The sequence below is a fragment of the Cebus imitator genome, unplaced genomic scaffold, assembly GCF_001604975.1.
Source record: "Cebus imitator isolate Cc_AM_T3 unplaced genomic scaffold, Cebus_imitator-1.0 Scaffold23, whole genome shotgun sequence".
Lineage (NCBI taxonomy): Eukaryota > Metazoa > Chordata > Mammalia > Primates > Cebidae > Cebus > Cebus imitator.
The window spans coordinates 3,809,847-3,821,857 of record NW_016107338.1 but is presented as its reverse complement, the minus strand read 5'-3'; the positions used below and the strand labels follow the sequence as shown (position 1 = coordinate 3,821,857).

General features: G+C 43.9%; 1 protein-coding gene across 4 annotated transcripts in view; it reads left to right on the top strand.

The window, feature by feature from the left end:
• Positions 1 to 9,954, top strand: part of MXD1 (MAX dimerization protein 1) — a 28,604-nt gene extending 18,650 nt beyond the window's left edge. Inside the window, exons 4-7 of one of the 4 annotated variants that reach the window (XR_001823054.1) lie at positions 2,269 to 2,383; positions 4,126 to 4,285; positions 5,038 to 5,280; positions 7,187 to 9,954. Coding sequence is in view for 3 of the 4 variants with exons in the window: in XM_037736153.1 (XP_037592081.1) it covers positions 2,269 to 2,383; positions 4,126 to 4,285; positions 5,038 to 5,207; positions 7,187 to 7,204 (463 nt within the window). In the remaining variant the exon portion in view is untranslated. Of the gene's footprint in view, positions 1 to 2,268; positions 2,384 to 3,928; positions 4,093 to 4,125; positions 4,286 to 5,037 lie in introns of those variants that run through there. The other 3 variants (XM_037736153.1, XM_017522047.1, XM_017522049.2) reach the window with 3 other exon arrangements.
• Positions 9,955 to 12,011: the final 2,057 nt, after the last annotated feature.

Below are 12,011 nucleotides of genomic sequence, written 5' to 3'. Positions count from 1 at the left end.
TTTTTGAGATGGAGTCTCACTCTGTTGCCCAGGCTGGAGTGCAGTGGTGCAGTCTCGGCTCACTGCAATCTCCACCTCCCAGGTTCAAGTGGTTCTTCTGCCTTAGCCTTTCAAGTAGCTGGGACTACAGGCATGTAGCACCACACCCAGCTAATTTTTGTATTTTTAGTAGAGATGGGATTTCACCATTTTGGCTAGCCTGGTCTCAAATTCCTGACCTCAGGATCCACCCACCTCAGCCTCCCAATGTGCTGTGATTACAGGTGTGAGCCACCAGACCCAGCCAAACAAGTGTATTTTACACACAAGTTTTCTTCCCTTCCCCGGCCCCCACCCCATTCAGTAGTGGGAGGAGCAGACCTGTAACATGAGTCTTTGCTATGGCTCTGCCACATGGACAGGTTTTCAGAGCAAGTGAAAGTCTTACGAAATAGTATAGTAAAGCCCCTGTCCCATTACCTCTTCCTAGCTCAGAAATGAATGCTGTACTCCCCAAGCTTGCCAAGCCTTAGAGTGCCCTTGGAGAGTTTAAGACATCTTCCTCATGATCTAGAAGAGGCAGGAGGCTCAGAAGGAAATCTAATGCATCAGGATGTTGGGGGAACATCCTGAAGTCTCCCTGGAGAGTGTGAATTGACTTCTTACATTAATATTGTGATATACACCTGTCCTACAGCTTTCTGAAGCCATTTCCTTTCTTTGGCCTACATTTTCAACTTTTACTATTACAGTACAGTTCTTAAGAGGAAAAAGGGCAAACCTATAAGGCATTGCATTGTTTCCCAATTCAGCTGGAGTATAGCCTCCTAGACTCCAGGGAGCTCTGCTCCAAGTAGGTTGTATGTGGGCAATGCCTGTTATCTAAAACCCAAAGACTCTGAGCATGCTGAAGGTGCAAAGAAGCAGTAGAGATGGACTCTGTCCTCTAGAAGCTCGAAGTCTAGTTGAATAGATGACATAATCCACTCAGCAAACACTTATTAAGCATGTGTGTGTTTGAGGCGCTGTGGCAGCACAGCAATGATTAAGCTGCAATCCTAATTTTCTAAGGAGACTGCAGTGAACGGTTAAGTAACAGATACGAAACAATTCAGGCAGTACAGTGAACTTCCCAGTGAATCGTATAAACAATTAAGTGGTGCTCAGCAAATAGAGAAACCACTGTGGGCTAGGATGGCTTCGAAAGGCTTTAAGGAGGTAGTAAGCTTAAGCAAAACCCCCAAATCTCGACTGTTTCTTATATTCATGGAATCTTCCAGGTTCTAGAATAAAGCACAGACCAAGTTGCAAGGAAATATAAATTTCTACATTGTAGCGACTCTGGTGCTCTCCCTCTCTTCAGTTGATTGCTGTGGCTGCTTCCTCATCCAGGCCTTCTCCCTCTCCCACTCTGTATCATGGCACCGGTCTAACATACTCCAAGAACAAAAAGTATAAAAGATGACTCAGTAAAAATCCCCCTCGCTTCCTTCCTTATCTGTGTCTGACTGCTCCTTGCCTTCTCCCTGCCCAGCCAGTTTCTTATGTGTCCTTCCAGAGTTTGTCTACATACAAGAAAACATGAATTTAGATTCTTGTTTTCCTTTGTTTTTAAGATAGCATGGTATACTCACAGTTTGGGATCTTGCTTTCCTTCACTTAATAGTATATCTGGGAGGTCTTTCCTAATAGGACATAAAGCACATTCTCATTCTTTTTGATAGCTACATAGTACTCCACTGTGTAGAGGTAGCATAATTTATTTAACCAGTTCCCTCCTGGTTGGTCATTTGGGTTGTTTCAATCTTTGCTATTACAAATGAAGCTTCAACAAATAACTCCACAGAGACATACGCTCCTTGACTTACAATGGGGTTCTGTCTCAATAAGCCCATCATAAATCAAAAATATCCCAAGTCTAATATGCATTTAATACTTAACTATATTCATTGTAAATTTAAAAAATTGTAAGTTGAACCATCGCAAGTCAGGGACCATGGCTGTATATAGTATATACACACATGAAGGACCATATAATAGCAGATATTATTCCCTACCCCATCACTTATATTATCAATAGACTTAGCTTAGAAAACCTTGGATTTTGCTTTTCATCGTTTTTACCAGCATTGTCTGGTTCAAAATACGTTTATTCAGCAAGAGGTCATTGGTAGCATTTGCCATTGCAAGGCCTGGGCAACTTCACACTCTTGTAGAATTCATTCTTCCTGGGGTGCCTTCTGGCCCACTATGAAACTCTTAAATGCTACTGTGATCTTGTTTTCATAGACGGGCTCATCTTCGCTTGTGCCTGGAGAAGTTGAAGGGGCTGGTGCCACTTGGACCCGAATCGAGTCGACACACTACATTGAGTTTATTAACAAAAGCCAAATTGCACATAAAGGTAAGTGTATCATTGGGATGCTGCTTTATCTTTACTTGTTTAGTAAGGGTTTGTCTGTTGATACATCTCCAGGGCAGTCCTCTCCCCTGAACTCCTCCAGTCTGGCTATTGGATGAATCACAGGTACCTCAAATGCAACATGTTCAAACACCAACTGAGTATTTCTCACTCCCATGTACCAGAGGTTTAATGGTCCATCCAGCTCTCCATCCAGTTGTACAAGCGAGAAACTCAGGAGTCCTTGATAGCTCCTGCTCCTTAACCATATATCTAGGCCATCTCCAAGGACTAAGTATTTTAGAACCTGGTCTGCTTCCATCTTTACCCCCGCTGTCTACTGCAGTAAAATCTTCAGAGGTCTCCCTATATCCCTCTGGGTTCCTCCCATCTGCTTTCCATGCTTCCTGAGAACAGTCCTTCCAAGGCACAAATCAACATGTGACTTTGTTTAAAATTCTTCTGTGACTCAGGACAAACTCTGTCACCAGGCCAGCCCCAGGCTCTGCCTTGCCTGGTCCTCACCTGCCTCTGCAGCACCATCTTGTTCTCCATGTCCCCTTTCTCCAGCCCTTCTTCCAGTCCCTGGCACTTGTCATGTTGTCTTACTCAGGACCTTTGTCCATGCTGTTCCCTCTGCTTGGTACACTTTCCCCTGTCTTCTTCACCTACGGGACTTCTTCAGATCACAGTGCAAGTCTCTCTAGCTCAGAGAATCCTTTGCTGACTTTCCCGACTCACTGACCTCCTTCCTGTGACAGGTGGCTCCGTCACTGGATATCTCTCTTAGCACTGTTATAGCTGACATTTGACAGTGGTTTGTGCGACCATCGGGTTGTCTCAATCATTAGACTGTAGACTCCATGAGGGTGGGAACTGGGTCTTTGTGCTCACTTTGCAGTCCCAGCACCTTTCAGGGTGTTGGGCACAGAGCTGACACTCTCTGTGCTACCTGAATAGCAAAGGATAAGGGGAGTTGGATTCAAAGTCTTGAGAGCCACAGCCAAAATCCTTGTTTAGCATGTTTGGATAGTCATATCATAGTTGAACAGATGTTACTTTAATTATGGTTAGTAGCCTGCATGCATGACAATTCTGGGAGAAAACCTCTATTTAAAGCAAAACAGCTACAATTAAACAATCGTCTTAATTATCTGAAGAATATGAGAAGCTAGGGGGCAGATTTGTAAAAACAAGTATTCTATGGAAATGTGTTTTCTAAACTCTTCTGTTGGACAAAGTAGAATCAGGACATCAAAAGGGACTATTATTTCCTGTTAACAAACAAGTTAATTGGGTTTGGCATGACACAAAAAAGTGCTTATGTAATTGGGACATGTACTTGAATGAACATAGTTTTAAATGGAAGCATGTTTCTTAAGCTCCCATCACATGCAGTTTTCTAGTTCAGAGATCAGGTGTTCAGGGGATCACTGCAAACAAGGGAGACCAAGTTGGGGGCTGCTGCCTGCAGTCTTTTCAATACTAAAATTGAGGGCTCCCGGGGTGCCAGCATGTGAGAGCTCACCACCAGAATCCCTGTGACAGGACAAGTACCCACAGCACTGGCGATGCTGAAGAGTCACTGGCCAGTCGACTTCCTGTCCCAGAGAGAAGCTTGATGAGTGGCACCAAAAGGCTTCTGAGGAAGCATGGCGCATTTCACTGCTAGAAGGGAAGACGTGGGGCATTGCCCATTTAGAAGTCCCCCTGTGGGGCCCAACAACTACCCCTTTGACTTGCAGAAACTTGAAGATTGTGACAGAAAAGCTGTTCACCAAATAGACCAGCTTCAGCGAGAGCAGCGACACCTGAAGAGGCAGCTGGAGAAACTGGGCATTGAGAGGATCCGGATGGACAGCATCGGCTCCACTGTCTCCTCTGAGCGCTCTGACTCCGACAGGGGTGAGCCCCTCTCGCCGCGCCCTCTGCCATGCTCCTTCCCTCCTCCCTGTCTCCCTTGTCCTCTTCTACCTCCAGAGCCAGGCAGAGTGGGGGGTTCAGTGCCGCTGGCAGGAGGCAGAGAATAAGAAGAACTAAGACATTGGGTTTGTTGTAGAGAAGTTAAACAGTGTGACCCCCAGTGACAGATTCCTCCCCCCTGCTAGCAGTTAGGTGACAACGTCTATAGAAGGGTTTGACTGAGGTCGGTTTTCAGCCTGAATTTTCTGTTTTTGTTCTTTGTTTTTTTGGGACAGTCTCACACTGTCACCCAGGCTGGAGTGCAGTGGTATGATCTTGGCTTACTGCAACCTCCACCTCCTGGGTTCAAGCGATTCTCCTGCCTCAGCCTCCCAGGCAGCTGGGATTACAGGCATGTACCACAACACCCGGCTAATTTTTGTATTTTTGTAAAGATGAGGGTTCACCATGTTGGCCAGCCTGGTCTTGAACTCCTGACCTCAAGTAATCTGCCCGCCTTGGCCTCCCAAAGTGCTGGGATTGCAGGCATGAGCCACCCACAACTGGCCAAAATTTTGTACTTTTTAATAGAGATGGGGTTTCACCATGTTGGCCCAGCTAGTCTCAAACTCCTACCTCAAGTGATCCACCTGCCTCAGCCTCCCAAAATGCTGGGATTACAGGCATGAGCCACAGCGCCTGAGTTTTCTGCAGAGCACTTTCATCAATGTCCTTCTCTCTTGTCCTCCCTGCAGAAGAAATCGACGTTGACGTGGAGAGCACGGACTATCTCACGGGTGATCTGGACTGGAGCAGCAGCAGCGTGAGCGACTCTGACGAGCGGGGCAGCATGCAGAGCCTCGGCAGTGATGAGGGCTATTCCAGCGCCAGCATCAAAAGGATAAAGCTGCAGGACAGTCACAAGGCATGTCTTGGTCTCTAAGAGAGGGGGCGCTGCGGCTGCCTCCTTGAAGGTTTTCCCTGTCAGATCTGATTAGGTAACGTATTGGACCTGCCCACAACTCCCTTGCACGTAAACTTCAGTGTCCCACCTTGACCAAAATCAGCTTTGTAACTGTTTTCAAGGAAGTGCTTAGGATTGTGGGTTTCTGATTGCATCCACTAGCTTCTCTTTTTCTCGCCATAAAAATTTGTCTCTGAGAGACTGTACATTCCAATGAATTTGAAGCATCCAAGAATTCTTACACCGAATAAGCAATGTCCACATCTCAGCAATCCCCCTCTTCACTCTCTTCATGTCCTCTCCCAGACCTTTCTTCCAGTTTTCTGGCTTACTACGTTTCTTGCCTAGGAGGAATGTCCAAGTGTGTCTTGTGCTTAGGAAACTGAAGGAAACAAACTTTTGAAATTGAGATCCTGATCTCAGAACTCCAAAGTAAGCTTTGAAAGCGGCATTTAAGAGCACTTAACCATGGTCCTCACCGCCAGTGAGGAAGTCAGAAATACCTCTAGAAAACACGCCCTTCACACACAGCGCGTGCTCATTCCCCCGACGTGCTGCATGTGGATGGGAGCAGTATTTCTCACTTTAAAATGGACACCTTGATAGTGTGTCTTTGGGGTTGCACAGCTCATAAAAGTTCCAAATTGTTTGTTTTCACAAACAAAACGGTACAATCTATTTTTGTGCGACGTTCTTGGGACCTCGCTGTGTTCTGCTATCTCGAGGCACATTCTCCCCTCCAAGTTTGTTAATGCTACTTGTCTCTGGAACATTTTTTTTTTCCTACCTCAGAGATAAATGAGATCTCCATTTCCCACTTAACACAAAGTGATTATCCTCTTTCTTTTTTTTTCCCCACAGAATAAGTGACATTTGGTCCAATTCTAATGTATTTTCCTATTGAACTTTCAGCAATAACTGAGCTGTGGCACTAGCAGAGCTAGTGGCCATTATCAGTGAAAGAAAAAGTCCACATTTCTACCCTCTGTTGCAGGTGAACAGGAGAGGATGGTACACTGTTACTAGAACTCCTCTCTTTAGTGATTATTTTTGGACACACCCAGAAACTTCTTTATGGAGGCTTTTGGGTTGATAGTTTAAAAGGCTGATTTTTCTTTTTGGTTATGATTTCTCCCTTAAGTGGTCTCCAACTTTGTAGCATTTTTATTTAAGCTAAAACAGAGCACATGTATATGTACATAAGACACATTAAATCTATAAATACTATTTATTCATTTTATATAAACTAATGTAATGGAAAATAAATTCTTATGACTTTGTGCTTTTATAGATGTTCTAGAAACTTTGTATGTAGGTATATACAAAATTAGTTCATTCCCCTGAATATTTTTGCATTCATATTTTTGAGGTCTTGATGTTTTCAGCCTCTGACGAATCTTTTTCATTGAATTTGAACCATTTGTAAAATCTGTGATGCTGAAGCAGAGTGTGTCACAAAGTGATGAGAACATTCCTAAAATCCATGGACTCACCGCGACCTAAGGGCTCAACGGCTGACTCGGCAGTGGGCAGCCACCCCACGCTCCCCTGCTGGTCTGCGGTCACTCGCACACCATAGCCTGAAGCTCACCTAGCGCCTGCACCTCGCACACAGCTAAGGTCAAAGTTCAAATGCACTCCGCAGGGAAGCTCATTCTGTACCGGAAGAGCAATCTCACAAAGCAAGATTACTTTTGTGTGATTCTTTAATGTATTTGTTTAAATGTTCTGATTGGAAGTAGTGGATTCCTAAATGATTCCAAAGTCATCTGTAATTCTTCTGGTTTTGTTTTGTTCTGTTTTTTCTTCATTTCAGCTTTGGGTGGGGGGGAGGGACAGGTGACACAAAGGATTTTTTTTTTTTTTTTTGGAATCTTTTCCAATAACCAGCTAAAGATTTGCACTGAAATACAACTTGTATGCCTTTTGCATTCTTAAAGCCTGCTTCCTGGATTTAAGCAGAGTGATAGTGTTCAAAGAGCCAGCTCAGCTGTAACATGTTTGAAAAAGGTATGTCTGCACTTTGAGGTCCCTTTTGAACGCCATTCACCAGACCTCTCAAGCATTTTGTTTCACTGCTACATCCAAGCGCCTCACAAGTCCACGATGCCGGACAGCATCGAAAACTCAAGACTTTGGAAAAAGCTTGTGGGCTTGCATTGGGGAAGGGAAGGGAACAAAATTTGTGTACTTCTTTGTTTAATTTAGAAAGAAGGCATCCAAGAGATGCCGTTATTTCTGTGTTTCAATTGTTGTGCCTTTGAGTTAAACTGCATTTTTGTCTTTTGGTTGAAATCTGAAATGTACTGTCCCAATATAAAACAGTAACTATTTGACCTTTGCACTGTTTGTCTGGTCCTTTTCAATTTGATTGCGTATAAATGTGGAACTTGGTAGCTCTCTATATTTTTAATGCACTTGTGATAAACTGATACCAGGGTTAGACATTACTTTCAAAGCTCGATGTAGACCGAGTCAGCATGCTAGACAGGCTTCTCTCTAACCAAAACTGTAATCTTCAGGACCAGCAAACTCAGCCCAAGGCAGCTAATCCTCCCTACCCGATCCTCCACCCGCCCTCCGCGGCTGATCGGCAGCCCTGATTTGCCAATCTGTCCTTTCTCATTCACTGATCCACCAGCCTGACTGCTAAGAGCTGTAGTCTTTTCAGTTGTTTTGTCTTTTTAAGCCAGATGAAAACCTTTCTATTAGGGATGTGGGGTCAGGGAGGGGATGGGCAAAGATATAAACCCCAGCCTTTAAGACTTTGACAATTGTACGTAAATACAGATGTGTATAAATATAGGCACATGCATATTTTTATGTGAAAGTTGATTTTAAAAAAAGTAAAAAAATCTAAACTGCACTCTTATTGATACCATCATAATGCAAATGGGAAAAATAAGAGTACGTAGTCTAATTTAATTTCATGCAGTGAGAAAATATATATGTGTGCTTCTGTAACATCCTGAAAACAAAGCTTTCCATCCCCTGTTTGCTTTGAATGGTGGGCCAAGCACCCAGGGTATCTTTATTTATTTATTTTTTCCTTTTCTTTTTTTTTTTTTTTTTTTNTTTTTTTTTTTTTTTTTTTTTTTTGTTAAGCAGAGATTTCGAATGGTTCAAGGTGCTGATAGTAACTGCTGGCTCCTTTCTCTAGTCTCACACCTAATACCAGTTTAGTAATTCAAAGTGCATCACATTTTTCAGCAGGACGTAGCTTCTCCTTGTCAACCCAAGATTAAAATCATTTCAGTGTTGATTCAGAACTGGGCATTAAGTAGACCCTCAACCTGCAGTTGGCCACTTGAGTGTCTCTGGTTTTGTTTTTATTTTTCAAGGTGGGCATTTTCCTTTAATCTCTACTTTTTCAAAATAAACAAAGGGGCCTCACCTGGGTTTCCTATGGGCCTCTCTTCCACATCCCTAAAGTGGCCAAGAGCAAATCTTGGGGGGTAAGAAAAAAGTATAAACTAGGTAGGATTGTGATGCTCAAAATAACCGTCTAGCAATATCCTGGAGCTTGAGAATGGATTTTGTGGGCTTATTTCTTCTTGCCTCTTCCCCATCCTTTCAAGAGAGAGCTTATTTTTGAAAAGTATATGTGTGTATATATATATACATACATATGCATACATATACACACACATTATTGTTTAGGTTTTTATACCATACTGTATTGGCAAGAGTACCACTATCATTGTCCTTTACAATCTATTTCTTCCCCCAAATCTTGGTCTTTTTTTATTTTTTATTTTTTCATGAACCACACAGGAGACTAAAATCCTGGTCTTTTCTGTTTCTTCTTTACTTTTTTCCCTGAGTTTCTTTGTCTGCCCCCCTTTGTCTTTCCTGTGTGTTGAACACCAGGTAGTAAAAGGCTAAACGCAATTTCCTGCATGTCAGTCTATTCTTTTTCTACGTTTGACTCCAATGCAGTGTGTTTAGTAGCTGGCTACTACTATTTAAAAACTCTTCCTGGTAGAAGACAACCCAAAGACCCTTTTCAATGAGGTGGTTTTCTCATTCTACATCATCTGGTCTCTATAGACTGTAGGATACTTTGCTTTCAAAGATACTGGGTCAGAGGGTGGGATGTGCAATAGGTGATTTATCATGATGTTTTTCATTATCAATATTATATGGATGATTTTCTCCAATTCTTCTGAAAGAAGAAATAAGTGACGGGCACTGCTAGATTCAGCTGTTGAATGGCTGAAGAGATGGAGTGTCTGATCTCCTCTCAAATTCATAAAGTGAGAATTCATAAACACCCAATATTAAGATTTATCCAGATTTTTACATTTTGATTTCTTCTCTCTGGGGGGGTGGCAAGTTGAGGGAGCATTCTTCATTTTAGCTTTTACGTGACAACCAAACTTGCCTTGACCCCCATCCCTAGAATTGGTGCTCTTGGACTATTGCTGTTACCATCATTTTTGGGGGGCCATCTTCCTAATGCTACACATAGCCTGGCAGGGGGGCAGCAGATGAAAGGGTATGCTATTCTGTTTCCAGATGTTTCTTTATGTAAATATGACGCCAATGTGAATCCTGTGTCAAGACCATAGAGAATGGTGCTTTTTATGACAGTTAGCACATGCATTTTTAGAAACTACTACATGTTTTAGAGACTCTTTGCTGTGTATATGTAAACTGTATTGTTCAACTGTTAACAAATAATAAATTATTTCATTATTAAAGAAAAGTTGGTCTCCTGATGTTTTGTATCCCAGTTTACCCTTTCATGGTTGTCCTTGCAGAACTGCGTTAATCAGATTTCTTTTTTCTTTTAATTTAAGGGAAGCTTCACTAGCAAAAAATTTTCAGCCCTTGGAGCCTGTGATGAGGATTGAGATTGTGTGGCTCCAGTTGAGCCCATTTGTTAATCAGAATTAGCCACAGTCCCACCCTCTCCACTGCCCCCTCATCCCACCTACCGGTTTCACCTGCTCATTCACTCACTCTTGGCTGACCTGCCCCTTGTTTTGGGTGCCTCTGATGATGCAGGCAGTGCGCTGGGGCTGCAGGCACTGCCAAGACTTCCACGTCTTTCAAGCAGCCTTTCTTTTTGTAGCCTGGTGGGAAAGATATGCACACAATTTAATGCAGTGTAATTAGTTGTAGAATAAAGTTGTATGGGAAAGTGCCATGAGCAGTCAGAGCTGTGGTGCATTCGAGCTGGGCCCTGGAGGAAGAGTGAGTGTTTGCTGGGGAAGGAGCATTACTGGGAAGGGGAACATCCAGGGCAGTGAGGCAGGTGCTCAGACGGGGCCCAGCTTCGTGGGGCTGCGGTGTGGCCTGGAGGCTGGAGCACATGGAAGGAAAGACCCCATGGATCGCACAACTCACTGAAAGGAGAGAAGCATTGGCTGAAGATGTCCATACTTTTACACACTAACTCATTTGGTTAGTATACATTTATTCTTTCCCTGAACAAATACGGCTTGAGCACCTGTCAGGCTCCCCTGCCTCATGCTGTTGCCTTTCCAGTGTGAGTCTGACTGCAGCTCAAGTCCTTATCTTGGGAAGTTCGCCAAGTGCACAATGTCTTCCTGTTTTTGTTACACCAGGAGAGCACTTTTTCGGAGTAAAGAGGAAGGAAAAAGGTGTCTTTCTCTTTGTTGACCAATGACTTCTTATTCTAAAAAACCACCTAAAATTTTTGAAAGGTTTTTATGGTGCCCTATAAATTAACTGCCATTGGCATTCCGCCTGCAAGTCTGATGAAAAAGGAACTTTCTGGTACTTCCATTTTGGAAAGTGGCCTGCCTTGTCTGCTTTCTCCAAAGAGTACGGGCAGCGGCTGGGCCTGTTTAGGATGTGTGGCTCCATCACTGTGGGCAAGCTCCAGATGGAGCCCACCTAATAGTGCGCAACAAAAGCTACGTTCTCTGAAGCATCAGGATCCCTTGTTTACTGTGGCTGCAGAGAGGAAGCTTTGAACTGTAGATAATTAGAAAAACAGCTTTCACATAAAATAGCCTCCCCCACAAGATGACAAATCTTATTTCCGAAGTTTCCTGACTTTGTTTGTTCACTGTAGCCGGATGAAAAAGTATCACTTGTTATGCTGTGTGGGACCATGTCATAGCGATGGTCAGCCACATTTACTGAGTGCTAAGTGCTGGGGTGCCACTGCAGGGCCTCGGTGAACCTTCACATCGGCCTGGGAGGGGAGTACCAGCATTATCCCCACATTGCAGGCGAGGAAGCCGAGGGAGAGAGAAGTCAGGCATTTTGCCCCAAGCCCACAGAGCTAGTGACGGGTGGAACTAGAAGCATCAGTGCCTGGCTGCTGAGCTCCACACTCCCTTGCCCCAATTTTTGCAAGAGCTGTGCGAAATTGTCATTAGTCTTCCACATACAGCATCTTTTCCTTTTTAAGCCTTTGAACGAGGCTACCTATTTTCTTTGGAGGGGGCCTTAGATTCCAGACAGTGGAGCAGAAAGCTGGGAATTCACAATACAATTACTAGCCGGGCACGGTGGCTCAAGCCTGTAATCTCAGCACTTTGGGAGGCCGAGGCGGGTGGATCACGAGGTCAACAGATCAAGACCATCCTGGTCAACGTGGTGAAACCCCATCTCTACTAAAACTACAAATAATTAGCTGGGCATGGTGGCGCGTGCCTGTAGTCCCAGATACTCAGGAGGCTGAGGCAGGAGAATTGCTTGAACCCAGGAGGCGGAGGTTGCGGTGAGCCAAGATCGCGCCATTGTACTCCAGCCTGGGTAACAAGAGCGAAACTCCGTCTCCAAAAA